The sequence below is a fragment of the Etheostoma spectabile genome, chromosome 3 (genome assembly GCF_008692095.1).
Source record: "Etheostoma spectabile isolate EspeVRDwgs_2016 chromosome 3, UIUC_Espe_1.0, whole genome shotgun sequence".
NCBI lineage: Eukaryota > Metazoa > Chordata > Actinopteri > Perciformes > Percidae > Etheostoma > Etheostoma spectabile.
The window spans coordinates 29,816,962-29,839,433 of NC_045735.1; the positions used below are offsets into that span (position 1 = coordinate 29,816,962).

Sequence of the window (22,472 nt, forward strand, 5' to 3'; positions counted from 1 at the left end):
GGGAACCTGGAGGACAACTGTTGCTGCATACAGACCGGGAAGCCTGAGAGGCAAAGTTGAGCCACTCAGAAAGACACTGATTTTAATTCAAATTAGACAATGTCTATGCTTTTTTGTGAAACATGTATTTCAGATACAACTAAAAGCTAAAAATCCAGTGTGATCTATGAAAACTGTCTTTCAACTAAAACTGGACCCAGTTTCGTGATCGTGATTGTGATTTTTTGTTCAATACATAATTAAGAGGATTTTGAGGGAGTGTAACAATCCTGTAAAAATCATTAGACAAAATGTTTTTTTTAAATCACCATTGGTCACCAATCACCTTATGCATTCCCTTGACAAAATGATGTGAATGTTGCCTTAAACACAATTGCTGCATTTGTTTAGGTGTAATTTGAATTTTTTTGGGAAATCCATCTTGAAATTAGAATTTTGAATTAATCCAATAAAATTAAATTTAATTACATTTTTAAAATACTACTTTTACACTGCATTCATTTCAACTTAACGGTTAATGGTCACATTACTTTGATTAATTATTTTGTGTACATGTCACGATTTTTGAATGAGACTATTTCACGAATGGCAGGGGCAGGGACACGAAACAATGTGGAAATGACACGCCACAACAACGGGACGGATCGCCACACACCTGACCAACCACCCTGCGCGTAATTTCAGCTTTTCAATACTACCACAATCGTGCTGTTATTACGAAATAGGCCTCCTATTGAAATGCATTACTTTAAATGTTGTAATCAACACATGCAAAGAGGAGGAGGGGTCTGTGTTCACTGAAACTGGTGACTACAGACATCATTGTATAGACAATGGTAAGTGTGGTTTGCCTCTTTTATGTTGTTTTTTGCTTGTAACCAGCCTGGCTCCACCCTCCCACGTGCTTCCGCTCAATTTTCATTTTCCTTCAGTACGTCTGGGTTTGTGGTATGTTTACATGTTTTCTCCGGCCAATCTTTACCTGTCCACTCAGCAAACAGAAGGAGTGGCTGAGAACGATGACGTTGAGGTTGTGCGCTAGTTTGACTTGTAGTTCTATAAACGGAGCGGAAAAAGATGCGAGCGAAGCCATATGGTCCGTTGTTTCGAAGCTGCCGAATATCCCGACCCAGTCTCACAGCACTTTGTGAAATGGTCACGTAATTTAATCTATTGATTTGTGCACACAGACACGTTCATCTCTTTTTTTTGTAATGGTCAGCTTGTTTTTTTTCATGATGGTTAGCATGTTTTCTACAACCTGATTTCACAGAATTCCATGAAATGAACACAGCCCCTTAAGGTCAGGAAACTGTTGTGGGTGGGCTTACGTTTCCATGACACACGGGACCACAATGGGACAGTTGGGTTTAGGAAAACAAAAATGGGACGGGGGACAACAACTGGACGGTTGGGTGTAGTAAAAGAAGAAAGCAGTTGGGTTTAGGAAATGTTAAACGTGGAACACGATCCTCGCTCTCCTGGGTGACAGTCCTGTGTTTTTTCACCCGTCCACCACCCCAACCAATCTTCTTTTTGAACTTTCATACCACTCGCTACTGTAGTCACTCTTAACAAATCATGCTGTGATAACAAAAGATACTTCCCATTGAAATACACTACACTTCACTAATCTGATATCATTTTAAAAAACTAATGAGAAAACATTGGAGACCCCTTTTGCAATTATGTAAGCACATAATGTAATCTGAAATCTGCTGCCCTGGGTTAAAAAACAATGCAACTGATCTCAGCTGGTTTTCTGTCTATAATGGAGTGCAATGGAAATTTCCAAGTGACCCCAAACTTTTGACCGGTAGTGTATATTAGTTTAAAAAAATGTTTTAAACATTTTTAAAACATTTAAAGAAGAAAAATATGAGATAGACGTGTCCATGTACACAAATCCAGAAGTTAAAGCCCGAGCAAGAAAAATCTTTGCCAAGTTTTGTTGGTGGCCATGATGTTGTGGCCCTCCTCCCCCCGGTGTTCAGGAAAAGTTTGATTTTCCAGCTCGCTCAGTTATTGGTGAAGAAGTTGGCTAAGGCAAACGCTAGCAAAGCTGTGGCATAGTCAAGACCAAAGGTTAGCGATTGATTATGGCAGATCCAGAGGGGCTCTGGGCAGATGCAATAGATTTCAACTTCAACAGAGTGCCCGCCTTAGTTGACACATGTCAATGGAGAGTGGCCAGACTCTGTGTACAAATGAAATGTACCAGAGTCTGGTAGGACCAGGCTGGCTTGTAACTGGCAGTGGCTGATAACTGTAGAAAGTGTGTTTTCCGCTCTCTGTACTGACAATCCACTCCATGCTGGAGGATTCAGGTTTCTTTGCTGTTTTTTGTGTATTAGACAGTGAATGGTTTACCAGATTAGTGACATACCTTATCAAACTTGCCCAAAATACGTTTGAGTCTCAGGTTTGAGAGAAGTGCATAGACATATTCACCTTAAGGAGAGGAATGTGAGGACACCTCTCTAGTGACAAACTTTGCACGAATGGAATTCAGTATAGTCACATCGGAGCTAAATAAACATTAGAAAAACAAGTAGCACTCCAAATAAAAAAAACACAAGCAAATAAATAAAACATCACCGATTTGAACAGACGTGTGCCACATTTACCAAAAAAACTCTGCTTATAGAGAAAAACACAACCAAAAACAAGTGTTAGTATTTCAGTTATTGGCCTGGAAATTTGAATAATCAAATACTAATTAAATTAATATTTACTTTCAGAACCTATAACAGGGGATTAGGACGTTAAACTAGTTAACATATTAGTAACTTCTGCCAGTTCTTAAATTGTATAAAGGGTTGTTATAAATTTTGAAATAGCATTCATGTCGTTAAACCTATTTTGACTGATTTTAAAACATTATTTTAAAGATTTGCAATTTAGTTTCGTCCTCGTACTTTATTTGGTAACAATTGTGCAAGTAACTTTCTTGCTAAGTTAACGTTAATTGATACTAAGTCAAATGATAAGTTCTCTTATGGCCACCGTACTTAACTGGAATTTGTTATCACAATCAATAACGGGTGATTATCAGTAGGGTTTATTTTAGCAACATTCACATGCAAAAGCTTGAAGTTATATTTATAGTTATATTTAAACATATTCAAATGTTCTTCTGTTTGTTTAACAATGAATTATATTGCACAATATTAGGAACACATTAGCTGATGTGTTGACCAACAGTACATACAACAGCCTAAGAGGTGAACATGGTCTCAAGCCTGTTTGTAGAGAACACACCTGCTTCCCAACAGGCCACTGAATCACTGAGTCATTTATGACCAGGCTGCGTCCAGCAGGCGAGGAGGCATCATAGAAACCTACTTTTACCAAATGTAGTGAGCCGTCAGGCATCCTTTGCCAGTTCAAGAGATCATAATAAGCAATGGGGTCACCATTTTGATCAAAGATGACTCTCTCCCCCAGTGCAGAAAAATTTGCAAGCTTCATGTAGTGAATTAGCTAAGGAAGCAAGGAAAACAGGTTATCTAAAAACAAACATTGGTAAACTTGACTCGTCTTTTTTTCTTTACTTACCTCTATAATTATTCTCACCTGCCAAGGTTTAACATTCTTTGGGTCTGCACAGGTGCCATTAGGTAAAGGTCCTTGTCCGTCTATGCAGTTACTCATATCTTGTAAAGCATGGGCCACCAAATACACAGCCTTGTAGACATTATATGACACTCTTAGCTGTGTCAAATCCGAATAGGCAGAATAAAAATCATTTAAATCCTCAGTCCCTTTACATGGCAATCTGTCTAGGTAGTGTTTGTCCCTGTGAGAGTGGCTGTTCACCGACCCGTTCAGTCGGCAGTTAAACAACTCTTCCCAAAATTCTTCCAAGAAAGCTGATTCATGAATACTGGATGGTCTGAGACTCATGAGGTGTTGTTTCAGCCCTGGAATCACATCAGCTCGCCGGATGGCAAATCCTATTGTTCCCGCCAGTAGACCTCCAAAGTTTTCCCAGAGGGTTTTGGCAGTGGCCCAAGCCTCACTAGCTACCCACTGAAGGCCGGTTATATTCCGACGTCGGACTTCTCTTAGAATCCCCTTCATTTCTGAATCACTACAGAAGTTAATGATGACCTTAGAGGACGACATCTGAATAAATATAGGTGTATAGTTAATATTTCAAGACGTTTAAACAGAACTTTAATAATTCACATTTTGAGCATGCATAATATAGGTTATTGCATTCTAATGAATATGTGTTAATTTAACTATAATATTCAGGATTAGCAATGAAATTATTATACATTTTATTTTGTTACATGTATGGAAGACAGAAAGATAAATTTAATTCAAATGTGGTTATTTCAAGTGTAAAATGAATGAACAAATGGAAACTTCGCCCATTGCCCTTGACTATTGAGTATCACAACATAACATCACAAACCTTTGTGAAATAACACTAGAGATGATCCTAACAATGATTTAGAATTAGAAAATTTACAAAGGTAACATTTGTTGCAGGGGTACACCCTTTGAAAATTGTATTGACCCATAGATACCTGAATGACATCCAGAAGCTCATCTAGAGCCTGCTGACTCAGGACTACAGGGTAGAAGTGAGTGTAGGCAGCACACACACCGTACTGCTCCGACTCCTGCAGGAAGAGCTGGATGGCAAAGCGAGCATAGTCAGATTCCAACCCAATGACTCCCACCCAGGTCCAGCCAAAGTAGTTAACCAGCTGGGCCAGGGCTCTAATCTGGAAGGCATCACTGGGCATGGTGCGCATGAATGTTGGAAAATCCCTTTGGTTACTCAGACAGCTGCAGGAGGCGAAATAGCTCACCTGGTATTACAGAAAACAACAATTAACCTTCTGCAAAATTTGACTCCCTGAAAAGACCGTTGAACAATAATCAAATTTGACCACAAAATAATAGTGTTTAGAGTCTAGCAATTTAAACACTCAACAATGAAAATGGAAGTAGAGGTACCAGCACTTTTAAAATATGGACATTTTAAATCTTTTATACATTTCTGAAAGTAGAAATATTATGTTTTATACCACACGCACAATACTGGAATAGGATTAAGTGTTTCTCTATGGGTTAATAACATCCCTACTTCCTAAAAAAACAAAAAAAACACTGGACTATCTGGACTAATTAACTAGTGTTTTTTTTAAATATACTTTTTTGTTATACTTGTTTTCACAGTTACATCAATGATATGCAACACTACAGCAATTAATCAAAGAAAACCTTAAAAGTGTAAAAGTGTTAACATTATCACAAGAAGAGCTCACACACTAACAGGTAGTCTCACCAGGGGTATATGGAAAGAACCCAGGGTTCTTAGTAGGGCCATAGACACCCCAGAAGCAGCATCTCCTATGATTACTGGGGACACTGTACTTTGTACGGCAGCACAGCCTAAATTAGAAATAATGTTCCTTTCTTGACCTTTGTCTCTGTTCACTGTCTCGGCACTGGTGCCTATCTCTGGCTGGCCGTTCACCAACAGTAAAGCTGCTCTCAGTGACACAGGTATGTCATCACAGCTGTCACGGATGTGGAAACCCAGCTTGAGCTGTGGCAGGAGGTCACTGCGCTGGTTGATCTCATTGATTGCAAAAGTCATGGTCTGCATCCAGCGCAAGGCACGAGAGTTGAAACTGTTTAGAAGTAGAAAGAAGTTCATCACACAGCACAGGCAAGTCATATACACTAAAATACCCACAACACAAATCCAATAGAATACAGTCTACTATGCACAATATTAGCTGACTAATATCAAACACAGTCAAATATTTACTCACTACTTATACATATTAGCTGTTGGTTTTGTTTTGTATGTTGGAAGAGAAGACACAGGGCTGTAGTGTAAAGGGAATAATCCCCCTATAACCACATCTCCATCTTCATACAGACTATTCTTCTCCTCTTCCCCCAAGAAAACACAGTTATCCAGAGCAGCAGCAGAAGTGTGTTCGACTACAAAGATAGAAAGTAACATAAGAAGCTTTGCAGCAGACATTGCCATGGCTGAATATACAAGAAGCACCCTTTCAGGTACTTTAAGGAATATGATGTTTTGGTCAGCGGATTTATATATTCAGCACACATACATCTAAGGGTACCACCCAGTTACAGTAGTTGTGTCATCATTAAAGGTAAACCCTTGCCTGGGGTGGGGCAAAAATTTAAAAAAAAAGATTAAAACATGATCACACAGAAGACCTTCTTGAAAGTTGCGTACAAAAAGTTTTTACACAAAAAGTTCCTAAGTTTGTCTGCAGATACTTAATTGGAGATAAAGGGTATATTTTTGTGTCTTCAAAGACATATACGTAAGTTGAGACAGTGAAATCTCATGTCTTATTCAGGGAAGTGTCCAATATAACAGCTGTAGGGCATGTCCTGTCTTAACTCCATGTCTCCATAGATGACGGGAGACGTAACAGCTGTATGATGAGGCAGTGCTGGCTCAAGTGCTCCTATCCTGCCAGATCAAGGGATGAAGTTTACACATAACACATACTTACATTTAGATGCACACACATAAAGATAGTTTCACTTTCACAAGCATGTTCAAGGCTTAAGCATGGAATAACTACAACATAAAAACCTCAGTAGACAAAACGTTTCATTAAAACTTGCGTGTGACAAATACACAGTATGTCAAAATCTAGGCTTTGCCTAGCTGCTTTGTCTAGAAAGTGATTAGCAAAATGTATAGCAAACTCAGATTTAAGTGTATATTGTTATATAAAATCATGCATGTAAATATATATTAAAAATTGGTTGCATCGAGATGCATGGATAATCAGTTTAGAAAATTGCCTCTATATTGCAATTGAAACGTAAGGTGCCAAGAGATTCCCACCCATAATTCTTAGGCTGACATTGTTTTCAATCTGTGCTGAGGTGCAGATGTGTTTATGTCGCTCACAATATCTTTGTTTATATTGATGGGTCAGGAAAACTTAACGCCTCCAGCACGAGTTTAAATACACCTACAGGACCCCTAGTCCTAACCCTACAATCCATTGCAGTTAAAGCATAATTCACTGCCTGCCTAAGATTGGGAAATGTTTTCATTAAAATGTTATAAAGAGCAAATACAACATAAAATTCACATTATGAATGGAGCCCTCTTTAAAATGCATACTTCACCATTCCAACACTAACACAGAAAAATATGAATTACCCTCAGACAATATTTTAATAGGTACACTGGTGTATTCAATATTTTAAAGGTAACTTTAAGAATGTCAGAGCGTTCAGCTATCAGGCTCGTCTCCTGTGGAACCAGGTTCCATTTTGGGTTCAGGAGGCAGACACCGTGTCCACATTTAAGAGTAGGCTTAAGACTTTCCTCTTTGATAAAGTTTATAGTTAGGGCTGGCTTGGGAAAGTCCTGAACCATCCTTTAGTTACGCTGCCATAGGCCTAGACTGCACTGAGCACCTCTCTCTTCTTCCTTCTCTCCATCTGTATGCAACCTCATTCCATTAATGCTACTAACTCGACTTCTTCCCTTTCCCGGAGTCTTGTGCTCTCTCGCCCCCAGAGTCTTGCCCTCTCCTCTCTCCTCCTGTCGCTTCCTGCAGGTGTTTCTGGATGGATCTGTGGTTGGAGTCACCTGCTGCCTCCATGTTCCCTTCTTGACACCCTCTGTTGCAATTCTCCATGTCTCTCTCTGTCTGTCTGTCTGTCTCTGTCTCTCTCTCTGTCTCTGTCTCTTTCTCTCACCCCCAACCGGTCGAGACAGATGACCGCCCACCCTGAGCCATGGTTCTGCTCGAAGTTTTTGCCTCTTAAAGGAAGTTTTTCCTTGCCTCTGTCGCCTAGTGCTTGCTCTTGGTGGGAACTGTTGGTGTTCTATAAATAACATCACAGAGTACGGTCTAGAACTGCTCTTTGGAAAGCACAATGAGATAACTGTTGTTGTGATTTAGCGCTGTATAAATAAATTTAATTGAATTATTGTAATTTATATATATGAAACCTAGATAAAATCAATTAAGCTGCTAATACTGCAGTCCTTGACATTAATGCATGCAGCCAAATTACTTTTGACTTGCAAATAAAAAATTTATTTGGCCATAATTTTCATGAAATTTGTGTACCTGAGAAATGTTTGAATATTGATAAAATAAAGTTAAATTATCGTTTTTTAACCAATCAAATAAAGCCTTTGCTCTAAACAAACACTCATTTATTGAAATAATAGGTACAGACAGTTCCACTGCAGTATATAGACGTCCCCTCTTTGATGTGTAAACTTCGCTCAAACATGCAAGTCCCCACTACTTGGCATAAGTTGTAAATACAATTAAAAAGCACTGTTTCAGTTGATGGTAAAGTGCTTGCCTGACAATTGGGAGTAATTTCAGTTGGGAATCAAAGTGGTGAGGTGAGGCTCCTGATATCCAATCCAGTGTCACTCTGTCATTAATAAGATGCACAAATGGGAAGGTCACAGCCTTTATATAACTTGTCTAATTCCTTGCTCACTCTCTCTTTGGGAATGTGTGAACAATATGACTCCACATGTGTTATTTTCCTTGCTTTACACTCTCTGTGTCCTCACTATAAAGTATATCCCAATTTCCAGCTTCATCTCTCCACCCCCATCTGCCACCAAATTGTGCACACTTCAAAACAGCTTTCAGCCAAGCTTTGTGACCAAGGGTGACTATGTTATTGGGGGGATCTTCCCCCTTCACTATAACCAGGAGATGCCAGACCTCAACTGCACCTACAGACCACCGCCAGTGAAATGCAATGGGTGAGTTTGATAGATGGGAAATCATAGTGGGAGAACGTTTTCCAATTAAATTATGTCTTATTTTGTAGAACTCTTGCTGTGGATGGATTGTGCAACATATATAACAGTAGTATACAGTAATGCTTTAGCGTAACATGTAAGAAAACATTAGATTATAGGCTACAGTAATGGCTTGTACTGAATTGCATTTAAGCAGTATAAGTTTGCGATTTAGGCTTGAGAAAATACAGTTCCAGAGAGAGACAGACAAAAAGTAACAGCAATGCTTTATTTTGTGTGTGAGTAAGTCATGATCATTTTAAATATAATTCTCTAGAAGTTTATTGGAAAGAACTATATACTTTGTTACTATTTCTATTTGGAAAATGGAAATTTGCACTATATTACACAAGCAAATAATGTGAATGAATGACTTGGAAGTGTAATGGTTGAATCTTTTTTTCAAATTGCATGGATCGTTTAACCTTCGTGTTGTCCTCGAGTCAAATTGACTCGTTTTTCTATATCAATGTTCTTTTTCACTACCCAAAATAACATGATTAATTCCACACAACGCTTTTTGGCACGTACAAATCTCTAATTTAATTTATTATGTCATTAAGTTGATATCTTCCAGTCTGTGGTTATCCATCAACATACATTCCTTTAATTTTAGTCTAATTCCTAAATTCTGCTTTTCTAACTCAAACATTAGGTGTAATTTCCTATAAATGAGGTATGTTGACCATTAATTCCCAAAACAACTGTAAAACTAAAGTTAATAAGTTGGTGTTACGTAAGAAAACGTAAGAAAAAGTTAAAAACATTGATCTACAAAAGTGTTGATTTTCAATTTTGACGAAAAGACAACACAAAGGTTAAGATAACATCTTGAAAATGATTAGGAAATTAAAACAACACAAATGACAGACCTGTACAATAAAGCATTAACAAAGAAAAATTTTGGTTACATATTACATACAATGGATAAGAAAATATAGACAAAGCAAAAAAAAAAAAAAAACTGTTTAGTAACTTTATCACAAGATATGTTCAAATATGCAATTCACACCAACTTCAAATTTCTCCACACCTGTGTGTGTGTGTGTGTGTGTGTGTGTGTGTGTGTGTGTGTGTGTGTGTGTGTGTGCATCTGTGTCTGCTGGGCTACAGCTTTGATCCCAGGGCTTTCCGCTGGGCTCAGACTATGAGGCTGGCAGTGGAGGAGATAAACCAGAGTGCAGAGCTATTGCCCAATCACACCCTTGGGTACAAAATCTTTGATTCATGTGCATATCCACTGACTGGTCAGAGGGCTGCTGTGGCTGTGTTGAACGGGCTGAGCGAGGATGACTCTCCCGTGTGCAGCGGCGCCTCTCCACTCCTCGCTGTGATTGGGGAATCTGGTTCTGCTCAGTCTATCGTGGTGTCAAGAATCCTACAGCAATTCAGAATCCCAATGGTAATGATGACTCTTTTCCTCTGTAATCCCCCCAAAACATTAACACGTTGCCCTGTAATTGGTGTTACTGTACGTTTTCTCTTCTTTACATAGATCAGCTACTTTTCTTCATGTGCGTGTCTCACTGACAGAAGACAATATCCCACCTTTTTCAGAGTAATACCTAATGACGACTATCAGGTGAGAGTTTGGCCTCAGAGCAAAAAGGGGTTAAATTGTCATATATGTAGGTGTTGTCTGGCAGTGATACAAGAGCAATTAAGTCTGTTAACCTTTTTTATGTCTGTGTTTTAAGATCAAGTAAATTGCCGGACTTTTCTGTTGTACCCAGGTGAAAGCCATTGCTCAGCTGCTGCTACGCTTCAACTGGACTTGGGTGGGGCTGGTGCGAGGGGACCATGAATATGGGCGCTTTGCTGTGCAAGGTTTACTGAGAGAATTACAGGGTACCAAAGTGTGTGTAGCGTACCTAGAAATGATCCCTCTGCTCTACAATCGCCAGAGGGCTCTGGAGATCATGCAGGTAGATGCAAAGACACACTGAGTTAAGTTCAATAGCAATGGAGTTTTTAATTACCTCAAGACCCTTTTACAATGTCTGATCACACATCAGTGCCATCCTCTGTAATTTTTTAAAATGTTATTTTGTCATACAAATTTGACAATGCTGGTGTAAGTTCCCCCAAAAGGAACCATGCAGACCTGACTTGCTGCACAATCCAAATTTTCAATTTTCAGAACTTGCCATTTTTTAGCATGTGGCTTGCTAGCTCGAGGTTTGTTGTTGTTTCCCGTAAGCAAAGGGATTTTGAGAACGGCAACACACTAGCAGAAGCTGAGGGATATCCAGTGTGTGAGTTATGCGCCGAATGTCAGGCTATTATCCTGGAAATATTCTTCCGTTGATCCAGACTATACATATAGTGACTTTAAAATAACAATTATTTCACATAATGTACCTATCTTGCTCAATGTCATTTGGTTTTAACCTGCTTTTTTTCTTCCTTCTCTCTTTGTTGTGAATCTCTTTCTTGCTTCATCATTTGCCTCTCTGTAAAGGTGATGAATAGCTCTTCGGCAAAAGTCGTGGTCGTATTTTCAGCCGAGGGGGAGATGACACCTTTCTTGAGGGACTATATGAAACAGAACATCACTGGAATCCAGTGGGTGGCTAGCGAGGCCTGGGTCACAGCGTCTGTCTTTACAGGGAGCGAGTATTATCCCTACCTAGGAGGCACCATCGGGTTTGGAATCAGAAAAGGTCTTATCCCCAGACTCAGAGACTATCTGCAGACAGTCAGCCCTCAGACGTATCCCAATGATATCCTGGTTAAGGAGCTGTGGGAGGCCCTGTATGGTTGCAATCCTTCTCTGTTGCCCGGCTCCCAGTTGCCTCCCTGTTCAGGGCATGAGTCCCTTTTGGAGCAGCATTCAGCCTACATGAATACATCCAGCCCAAGAGTAGCCTATAATGTGTATAAGGCTGTATATGCAATCGCTCATTCCCTGCACAACCTTCTTCTCTGTCACCCAAGCAGTGGCCCCTTTCAAAACAACTCATGTGCTCAAAGCAACAACATACACCCCTGGCAGGTATATTTCAGTTTTTGTAATGCTGTTATTGCACTGTAAATATTGTTTTATTGAGTATTTCATATGGTATATTGGTTTCCAAGCTCCAGCATTACATCCAGGAAGTGACATTCAACATTGCCGGGGAGGAGGTGAACTTTGACCTGAAGGGTGACTCCATACCCTATTATGATATCCTCAACTGGCAGAGAGGCACAGGCGGGAACATTGAATTTATCAACGTGGGGTTGTTTGATGGAACCAAGCCTGGCGGAGAGGAGCTGGTGATCCAGGAGGACAGGATAATGTGGGCAGGGCATCAGAGTGAGGCAAGCTGCTCACACTGTGTTTTTACCTTCATCAGATGTCAACTGTTGAAGTTCTGTAGGTTGAGGTGGAGGTAAGTCAGGTGGTCAGGATGAGCTGGATCTGATGTGAGTTCCTTCGCATTCATACAATCTACAGATTTAAAGCATGCCATACAGCATGACATGTATGGTGATCTAATGCTTCTTGTTGTATTCCTTATGGTGGGATTCTATAATAAAAATATTAATGTTTTATTTCAATGCTGATTGCATGAAAATGAAGAGTTGCGATTACAACACAAACCAAGGCTGCTACCTTGAGGTACTTTTCTTCATCCAAATTAAATCCTGAAACTTAACATGAGCTACTTTGTTTCAAACCACGGCCAATTGTTTCCACTTTATGATGTTAAATGGATCATTGAATATAACTTCAAATTTTTAAATGGGTTGTGGAAAATAACCAAGTCCTCATTGTGAAGGTTACTGCTATACCTCTCTGCTGTTTTCTTTCCATTTATAAAATGCTAGAAACTAGGAAAATGTCATCATAAATGTTACAAAGTAGACATTAAGGTCCTTTGAATCCCCAGGCATGATACACACACCCAAACACGTTTGGCTTGATTTTATTTTAAAATTGTCTTTATATGAGTCTATTTCAGAATCTACATCAAAATTACAGTTTTTTTTTATTAGACGCACCACAAGCCTTCTACATCTGAACCTCTCTTGCTCTCAACCTCAGTGTCTTTGGCATGCAAGCAAAGAAAACACAAGAACCCAAAGAAAAACACCACACTCAAGATTATTTACAATAAACATATAGGTAAAAGCAACCAGCTGCCTGGCTACACTTTGTGACATAAAATGCAAGAGTCTAAAGTGGCGTCTGCAAATTGCTTGTTATTTTCAAATCAAGAGTACAAAATGCAATTTACTGTGATGCGTAACAGAGAAAAGCAGCATCCTCACATTCTGGAATCAGCAAATATTCGTGTTTTTGCTTTGAAATGGCTTAAGCTATTATGAAAATAGTCTTTTTTTGTGGAAATTTTACTAAAAGGAATTAACATAATAATTTGATTAAACTCTTTATAAACTGCAGAATTGAAAGCCATTGTCTGCTCCCTAGGTGCCGGTGTCTGTATGCAGCACCAGCTGTCTTCCAGGGTCCAGGAAGGCTGTCCGTCGTGGGGAGCCTGTCTGCTGCTTTGACTGTGTACCATGTGACAGTGGCAAAATTAGCAATCAGACAAGTGAGCTTAAAACCGAGCAATACAAATGATAAAAATTAAAATCTCATATTATATTAACATCAGTTAATAATTGAATGCCAACATTTTTGAGCTTCTCTTTTTTTCACCCTACTCCCCATAGATTCAATAGAGTGCACATTTTGTCCCGAGGACTTCTGGTCAAACAACGACAGAACAGCCTGCATCCCCAAGAAGGTGGAGTTCTTGGCCTATGATTCCGTAGGTTTAGCCCTGACAGTGATCTCTGTGGTGGGGGCTTGCCTCACCATAGTTGTCATAGCAGTTTTTTTCTACTATAGAAACACAGCCATCGTCCGTGTGAATAACTCTGAACTTAGCTTTTTCATCCTGTTTGCTTTAACTCTGTGTTTCTTGTGTTCCCTGTTGTTCATTGGAGAGCCAACAACTTGGTCGTGCATGCTGCGCCACACTGCCTTTAGTATTACATTTTCACTTTGTATCTCCTGCATTCTGGGGAAGACCCTGGTGGTGTTGGCCGCTTTCACTGCCACCAGGCCAGGGGACAACATCATGAAGTGGCTGGGGCCCAAGCAGCAGAGGGCCATTATCTTCTGTTGCACACTAATTCAGGTGGTCACCTGTGCTGCCTGGCTCATTAATGCTCCCCCTTTTCCATCCCGAAATACACAATACGATAGCTCAAAGATCATACTGGAGTGCAGCGTGGGCTCCAGCTTAGCATTCTGGTGTGTTCTGGGATATATTGGTCTACAGGCCTGTTTGTGCTTTGTACTGGCTTTTCTGGCCCGTAAGTTGCCTGGCAAATTCAATGAGGCCAAGTTCATCACTTTTAGCATTCTAATCTTTTGTGCTGTATGGCTAGCATTTATCCCTGCTTATATCAGCTCTCCTGGAAATTATGCAGATTCAGTGGAGTCTTTTGCCATTCTGGCTTCCAGCTTTGGCTTGTTGTTCTGCCTATTTGCTCCAAAATGTTACATTATTTTACTGAAGCCAGAAAAAAATACAAAACAGCATTTAATGGGAAAAGAAAATAAGTAACATTCTTACCTTTTTTTAGATTCTATCCAATGTTATTTTAAAATAGTTTGGCAAATTATGAATAATGTCACATTTATATTGACTAGATAGTTGTATAGAACTACAAATGCAGCACTGCATCTATAGTACAGTATACACAAGAATAAATAAGTATAATTCCAAAGAGCATGTCACTTATGTCACATATTTGGAGAAATAAAGATATTCACTGGGGACTTTGTGAGGCTGAGTTTGTTTGGAAAAGACTTTCTGCTGATTGGCTACCGTGCTACACCTGTGAGCTTTAGTTTGGATTGATCCAAGGTCAATGAGTTTTAAATTGTACACACTATACAAGGAAATCCATAAAAGTTAAAAATACAGTTAAAAATGTATTCACCTTTCTCAAACTGAACTGTTGAACTGTCTTCAAATATTAAGCCATTGACTTACTGTATATTTGTACTAAATCCTTAGAAACTGTAATAATACCAAATTAATTGAAAATGGCAAAAGTAATTCCTGTACTTAAATCTGGAGACCGAAGTTCATTTAATAATTACCTTTGCAAAAAGTTATTTTATAATGTAGTGAAACATCTGCAGAAGTTCAATAGCCTGTATGAACATCAATATAGATTTAGGAAAAAATTATTTTATAGAAATGGCTGTGCTTCAACTGGTTCAACAACTCTCACTGCATCACATAACAATGAATATGCCTGAGGAATATTTCTTGATTTATCCAAAGCTTTTGATACAGTTAATCATGATGTCTTACTCCAAAAACTTTTACACATTGGATTTCCTGGAATCCCTTAAATATGGTTTTACAGTTATATTCATAATCGCCAACAGTTAGTTAATATCAATGGATGAACATCTGATAGAACCACTGTGATATACAGTGTCCAACAGGGATTTATTCTAGGACCACTTTTGTTACTAATTTATATAAATCACTTGTCTGCAGCATTATCCACCTTGTTTCCATTAATTTTTGCTGATGATACCAATTTTCTTTTTTTTTTACTATTCTGATTTTTTGTCCTCATGGTTAAAGCCAAATAAGGAAAGATTTCCAGATGGTTTCGGTCAACAAATTATACCTTCAATCAACTTATATAACATCATATTTACATCAAAATATACACAGTATTGCAAATCTAATTATGGTCTTTACATTGGAAATGATTCAATTTCCCAGGATTCATCTAAAAGTTTTCTTGAAATCCTGATAATTGATAGTCTAAGCTGAAAGAAGCCTATTCATTTTGTTTGCAATAAGATTTTTAAATCCATTGGCATCATCGGTAAAAACTTAAGTTTGGTTCATCATAAATGTATACTTACTCTTTATTATAGCCTAATTTATCCACTCCCCAAGTATTGTAAAATTATTTGGGGAGCTACTTATGCCACCTGGACCAATAACGAGGACATTAAGTTTAACAATTGAGCGAGAGCTTAACTGCTGTATTTTTTAGACTTTGACATTTAATGGTATATGCACAGTATTATAGACAGACATTTAGTTTTTTACACTGCGTCTTACTGTTATCTAATTGTACCATGTATTCCAAGGAGTTGGGCCATCTCCTCCTCCTGTGCTCTGTAGCGGAGAATGTGACGGTGAGACAGTGCTGCATTAAATATTAAGAAACATTTTTTATTTAAGATTTGAGTTGGATTTTACAAGGTGTTTCTGGAACAATTCAAAGGCAAAATCTACATATCTATAATATAATCTTTTTTTATCAATGATTTTGAAAAATGCATTTAAAGATATGAAATTGGTAAAATTGGGGTTATGACATTGTTTCTGAAATCATAAAACATTGAAAACTGCATCAGCGTTTAACGTTGACGTTTGTTTAAGCCATGTTACATAGGAGTGTTTAATTTTGAGGTCCATAAGCACCACTGAAGTGTACACTTGAGTTAAATATTTCCCTCTTTAGTTAGCCAGGCATTTTGAGCTAAATGTTTTGTAGAGGCCGTTGGATTTCCCAAACTGAATAAATCCCGCACATATTGAAACACAAAACTACATTGCTACTTCACTCATGTTGTAACTATTGGATTTCCCTAACTGAATAAATCCTGCCTGCAAATATAAACACAAAACTGCTTTGCTAGCCCAATCGTGTTGTAACTAAGACATCTGCTAAAAAGACAATTGTATTCATTAGCATGATTACAGTACTGTTTAGTTCAAAGCTTTCACAAGCTTTTAGCTTTTTTTAGCTTGGGGACAGCAGCAGCCGGGAGGGCATGAGACCAAGACAGGATGGCATGAGATGAGAGGTCTCAAGGCTGCAGCCATACCTGACTTGGCTGAGACTGAGAGCTACATGGACAAAGATGCTCCAAACAAGCCACTTTGTAATTTTGCTGTTTTCATGAATGCCAAAGTTCAGTGACCCTCCCCCTAAACTAAAGAACATTGGGTGACCCCTACCTCTATAAAGAATAAAAATACATGACCCTCCCTCATTTTCCTCTGGTGGTCCATTCCATAAATACAGAACGGTCCCTAAGCACCGGGAAAAACTGCGGTGCCACTGCAAAAAAACCTCTGGAAGGAACTTATTTTGGTGTACGTTCAAAGGTTGTTTTAGTCGTGCAAAAGAACACTCAGATTGGACAGATAGTCTAGCTAGCTGTCTAGATTTACCCTTCAGAGTTCTGAGGAGCAGTTAACCATAGTCCTCAGAAATCCACCAAAGTTTAAAATACCAAAACTAACAAAACGCAAGGTAATGGACATAACGGCTGAAAAGCGTGTAATCCGGAGGAAGTTCCAACGGCAATGGAGCGGTCCCGGAAGTGGATAGAGTAGATTAACATGGTGTAAACTGGCAGGTGTAAATGTTGCAGACCACTGTTTTTTAAATTAGTGTAAAGTGTAAACTCGTACTGTTTTGACATTTGGTCTAAACTTACTTTATGACAAATGCCCTCAGGGGCACCTTAACGCCTCCCTTTCTAAAATATTGCTTCCTGAAAATCCCCTTGGAGGGCTGTACCACCCCCGTTGAGAAACACTGGTAGTAACAGGAAAAGGCATTCAGACACTCCAGACTTATTCATTTACAGTAAATAGGCAAACTTTCAGTCAGGTATGTACTACAAATCAAAACATTGAACTGGTTTATTGTGGACTTTTTTTTTTTCACATGAAATATTAAAACTTATTTTTATATGAAAATTGATTTTACTTCTGTTTGTTTGATGGCGACTTTAACCATTTTAAGTCTTACTTGAACTTTTACCTGGCTTAAAAGTTCATGTAAGCTATTTTCTAGTTATGCCTTTCTTTATGTTTCTCTGAGGCTGCAATAATATTATACAACATTTTGGTACAAAAATACAAAGTAGCAGTCCAAAACTGGAAGCTAATATAGCAAATACTTCCACAGCCACAGTGAACTTCCCAGGAGAGCTAACATAAGCTGGAATGAAAGAGATCCAGACGGCCTGAAAGATCAGCATGCTGAAGGTGATGAGCTTCGCCTCATTGAAGGTATCAGGTAGTTTGCGTCCGAGAAATGCCAGGAGGAGGCATATGACGGCCAGCAGACCAATGTAGCCCAGGACCAGATAAAATCCAGGGGGCCATGGCTCCTTACACTCCACAACAATCTAAGTATGTTCAACAATACACAGTGATCAATTGAAACATACAATACAATTTATATCAGGGTTTGAAATAATAATTTGATGTGATAATGTTGGGTTTGTTTCTGATTTCAACAACAAACATTAAAGCCCCTATGTGTATGATTTGAATATGTCTGACTCCTAATGATAGTGTCATAAAAGACATTACAGTATGCTGTAGTTCTTACTTTTCCAGTAGTGGCTTGATAGTTTGGGTTCTTGAATGGGAAAGGAGCTGCGCCCGAAAGCCAACCAGCACAGAGAAAAACCTGAGGGCAAGATGGAAAGACCAGCCATTCTTTAAAAAAACACACAATAATAAAGTAGTCAACACTTAAGGTCAACATTAGTGGTGTTTTAATAGCTCTCCCACCTGAGGAGCTGTGGTGCATAGGATCAGAATCCTCTGTTGAGAAGGACCAAACCGCTTTAGACCCTTGGAACCAGGTGCATTAGCCTGGAAGGCCAAGAGAACCACAATGGTCTTAACGAGTAGGCAGGACAGACAGAGGACAAAGCTGATGCCGAATGCTGCCTGGCGGAGCCTGCATGTCCACACAGATGGCTGACCAATGAACAGAAGGGAACACAAGAAGCAGAGCTTGAGTGACAGAAGAAGCAAGAAACTTATTTCTGAGTTGTTGGCCTTGACAATTGGTGTGGAACGGAAACGGTAGAAGACAGCAGTGACGGTGGTTGTCATGACGACACCCAGCAATGTGAGGGTGACAAGGATGATGCCCATGGTGTCGTGGAAAGACAAGAATTCTTCGATTCCGGCTATGCATTTCACCTTGTCTTTGTCTGACCAGTAGTATTCAGGACATTTTGTGCACTCAGTGGAACCTTTGGAGACAAATACAGTAGACACAAACTGTGTAAACACACACAAACTATATTCATTTATTTCTGGTTTTAATGGCCTTTTGCTTAGAAAATATATGAATACAAAAAACATGTGTGGGCTACCAGTCTGGTTGCTGATCTGTCCATCTGCGCAAGGCAAACAATCAAAGCAGCAGTGGGGCTCTCCTGGCCGTCTGGCCTGCCTGCTTCCAGGGGAGCATGGAGCACTACACTGAGACACAGGAACCTGAATAAAAATAGGTGTCAAACTACACATCAAGGTTTGCTTTGCTGCAGAATAGATGCTTGTTTTTTGACTGAAGAAAATTAATAGCAATTTTAAAAATGAGGTATGTTAATGTCCAAATGTTCTCTCCTGTATAGAAACTTAAATCATTTTAATGAAATTGTTTTAGGGGACATATGACCCACCTGTGATTGTCCTTTTGTCCACACAATAATGCTCTGCTCAATCTGCAACTGTCTTCTCAATGGAGCCGAACCGTCATAGCTTCCCACTTTAATGAATCTAAACACAGCATGGTATTATTTGAAAAAGCCACAATACACATACCAAATTGTTTCATGCATGAATCCTCAAACACAGATGTATTCCTGTCTTTTAAAGTATACTATTTTACCTAATTATCCCCTGGCTATCCTTCTGCCAGTTAATGATGTCATAGAGAGGGACCGGCTCTCCGTTGGAGTCAAAATATACTTTCTCCTCAAACTGGTTGGTAAAATTCACTATCTTCAGATGATGCAGCAACTGTATGAAAGGAGGAAGAAAAAAACAAGAACAAAAAAGAACAGAAGGCCAAAAGAGTGATACAAGAACCCAAGGAAATTATTAAAATAATGTCATAGTCTAATTGAAACAAACCATTGATTTTGATTTTTTTGTGGTTTATCTTACCTGCTTAGACGTAAATGATTTGTGATAATCACAAATTCCCTTGATATGTCCTTCAGAATTACAGTTCAATAAAGTGTGCAGAGCATGGGCGATAGCGTATACTGCTTTATACACATTATAGGATATTCTGACCTGAGATACATCTGTAAAACTGCTGTTAGTGTACTTCAGATCCTCTGAACCAGTGCAAACTGGCTTTTCAGTAGCACCTTTATAGTTTTCATCAGCAGGCCCCTTGACCACACTTGTTTCTCCTACAATAGGTCTGACCCAGTACCCAGAATTGTTTTGAGAATCTGGTTTGTAACCAAAAGCATCCAACTCTATTAAGTTATCCACTGCTGGGTTTTCTTTAAATTGGTCTTCCTTAAACTCTAGCCTGCAGCCAAACAGCTCTTCCCAGAACATGTTGACAAATGCCATCCCAGGTTTGGGGGAGGGGTAGATATTCAACAGGAATTCTTTGAAGCCGGGGATCCCGACTGCAGGGAAGGAGAGGCCCAGCGTGCCCTCTAGAACAGGGTGGAAGCGGGAAGTGGTCAGCAGGCTAGCGGTCACCCAGGCTTCACTAGCTACCCACTGGATCCCCGTCACATTTCTCTGAGCCAGCTGGCACACCCAAAGAAATTTGATAAGAAAACAAACAAATGAGCATGAGCACCAACAATCTTTTGGCTCTCCTAATTATCATATTATTACTTTAAATCCTGCACAAAATCTGATATGTTATGCCTATACATTCATGTGGGACCCCCTTGAAAATGAGATGTTACATCTCAAGGGGTTTATCTTAATAATAAACACATTTTTTACATTGACAGAGCTATAGAGTGCATACCTCTAAGAGAAGATCCAGCAGCTGTCCCTCTGTGGCAAAGACCACCACTACCCGTGCCGTTGACCTTTGCAGAGTGTCTGCCATCTCTTGTATCTCAGCTGCTGTGGGGGATGTTGGGATAGCCAGATGAAATGCCACACATCCACCTTGTTGTCTAAACTGATTAGAAAATGCTTGGATGCCATACTGACTGTAGTCATCCTGAAACATATAGAGAAATGTTTTGTAAATCACATTATTGTGTTTAACTTACAATTGATGGGGTAAAAAAAGTCCTTATCTCACCGTGGTCCCTATTGTGCCCACCCAGAGCCAGCCTAAGAAGGTGACCAGCTGAACAAGACCTCTAACTTGAAAGAAATCACTCGGCACAGTCCGCAAGAATGATGGGTATATATTCTTGTCAGAAAGACAGGTACAAGTGGCAAAATAACTCACCTATAGGGAGATAAAGTCAACTGTAGTGAGATAAGACAAATACCAATAACCAAATTGTATCTAACATTGATGTGTTATTTATTTAAGAAATAAGTAGTGGAACGGACAGCCTAGTAGTGGAAAGGACAGCCTAGTAGTGGAAAGGACAGCCTATGTGAAAAAAATAGAACTGTGTATGTTTCTGCTTTTTCATTCCTTTCTTACCAGTGGGAGGTTGAAAGGGCCAAGAGTTTGAGCTACAGCTCTTGTAGGTGAAGATGATGCAAGGCCGATCACAGCGGGCACAGGAGAATCAGCCAGACACAAGGGAAAACTTTGAGATTGTGTATTCATATCTATTTTCTCCTCTGTTACGTTCCTTTTTATGTACTTTCCATTATTTACAAGACTGTGAGGCATTGCTTCACTAATTTCACTATCTGTATTTTTCACTGTGCTCAGCATCCTTTTCTTTCTTTTGTTCTCTTGTGTATTTACCCTCTCTGATCTTGTGCCCATGTCATTGGGCATTTCTAACCTTGTTTTAATTTTTGACATTTGTTTCACTTCACTCATTGTAGCTTTGGAGTAACTGACTAAAGACAAAAGAGCTTGCAGACTGGTGTGGACATGGTCACAGCTGTCCATGATATGGTAGCCTAGTTTAACACCTGGTAACAGACTTGAATAACGGTTAATTTCCTCCACTGCAAACACCATGGTCATCATCCAGCGGAAGGCTCTCTGGTCAAAGCTGCAGAGAATGAAATACCATTAAATGAGAACCAAAACACACTATGACAGCACAATTTGAAGCAAGAGAACAGTGTAAGAGCAATATGGAGATACAATCACAGCAAGAGGGAAGGATTTCAGTGTATTCAGTTTGTGTAAAAATAAAAATGAAAAAATATTTTTTTTAAATGGGACCATACCAGATATCAAAATAATAACAGAATATTTACACTTACCCAGTGCAAGGTGTGAGCTGAGGTTTGCTGTGGTAGCTGTTCTGTGGCTTAGGAGCCACATAATGGAGAGGGAAAAGCCCCCCAATCACAACATCCCCTTCCAACTGCAAGGCCAGAGGCTCGCTATCTGCCAGTTTCACACACTGAGGTAAGACAGAACCAACACCACTCACTCCCTCTATCCCCAAACCACTCTGTCTCTCTGTTAAAGTATCTTCTTCTTGCACCACACTTCTCTCTAAACTCAGTGCTTCCCTTTTCTTTACATCAGAGAAAACTGGAAAAAGAAGGCTAAATAAGGCCCAAAGAAATAAGTTGAAGCCCCTACAAGGATATAATGCAGTGTCCATACTGACCCCATTAAGACTGTGTGTGCTGGAGAAGATGGTTCTCCAACATATTCACTTAAGAGATAATGCAGTAGACTATATAAATACTGGTGCCTGCATCATTTCTTAGGTCAT

The 22,472-nt window shown here is 39.3% G+C and overlaps 2 protein-coding genes across 2 annotated transcripts in view; one reads left to right on the plus strand and one right to left on the minus strand.

Annotated features, from left to right (window-relative positions):
* LOC116687035 (uncharacterized) overlaps positions 1–21,766 on the minus strand; it is a 22,934-nt gene extending 1,168 nt beyond the window's left edge. The window contains 18 exon segments of the mRNA XM_032512129.1: positions 1–43; positions 3,262–3,483; positions 3,577–4,128; positions 4,539–4,826; positions 5,306–5,654; positions 5,802–6,024; positions 17,669–17,999; positions 18,206–18,290; positions 18,328–18,350; positions 18,391–18,863; positions 18,987–19,110; positions 19,296–19,392; positions 19,505–19,635; positions 19,783–19,993; positions 20,153–20,391; positions 20,621–20,821; positions 20,906–21,058; positions 21,263–21,766. The exon segment at positions 1–43 is cut by the window's left edge and continues 81 nt beyond it. Coding sequence (XP_032368020.1) covers positions 1–43; positions 3,262–3,483; positions 3,577–4,128; positions 4,539–4,826; positions 5,306–5,654; positions 5,802–6,024; positions 17,669–17,999; positions 18,206–18,290; positions 18,328–18,350; positions 18,391–18,863; positions 18,987–19,110; positions 19,296–19,392; positions 19,505–19,635; positions 19,783–19,993; positions 20,153–20,391; positions 20,621–20,821; positions 20,906–21,058; positions 21,263–21,766 — 4,249 coding nt within the window.
* On the plus strand, positions 8,624–14,376 carry LOC116683253 (extracellular calcium-sensing receptor). Its single transcript, XM_032509830.1, has 8 exons — positions 8,624–8,773; positions 9,926–10,214; positions 10,308–10,394; positions 10,546–10,737; positions 11,274–11,807; positions 11,891–12,115; positions 13,230–13,353; positions 13,475–14,376. The coding sequence occupies exons 1-8, from the start codon at positions 8,724–8,726 to the stop codon at positions 14,374–14,376; spliced, it is 2,403 nt and encodes an 800-aa protein (XP_032365721.1). The 5' UTR covers positions 8,624–8,723.
* Positions 21,767–22,472: the final 706 nt, after the last annotated feature.

What these genes read in the sequence shown, in the direction of transcription:
- LOC116683253 (XM_032509830.1), top strand. Translation starts at nt 8,724, where the DNA reads ATGCCAGACCTCAACTGCACCTACAGACCACCGCCAGTGAAATGCAAT. An exon ending in CCGCCAGTGAAATGCAATGG is followed by an intron (nt 8,774 to 9,925) that starts GTGAGTTTGATA and finishes GCTGGGCTACAG; the next exon opens with CTTTGATCCCAGGGCTTTCC. An exon ending in TACCTAATGACGACTATCAG is followed by an intron (nt 10,395 to 10,545) that starts GTGAGAGTTTGG and finishes TGTTGTACCCAG; the next exon opens with GTGAAAGCCATTGCTCAGCT.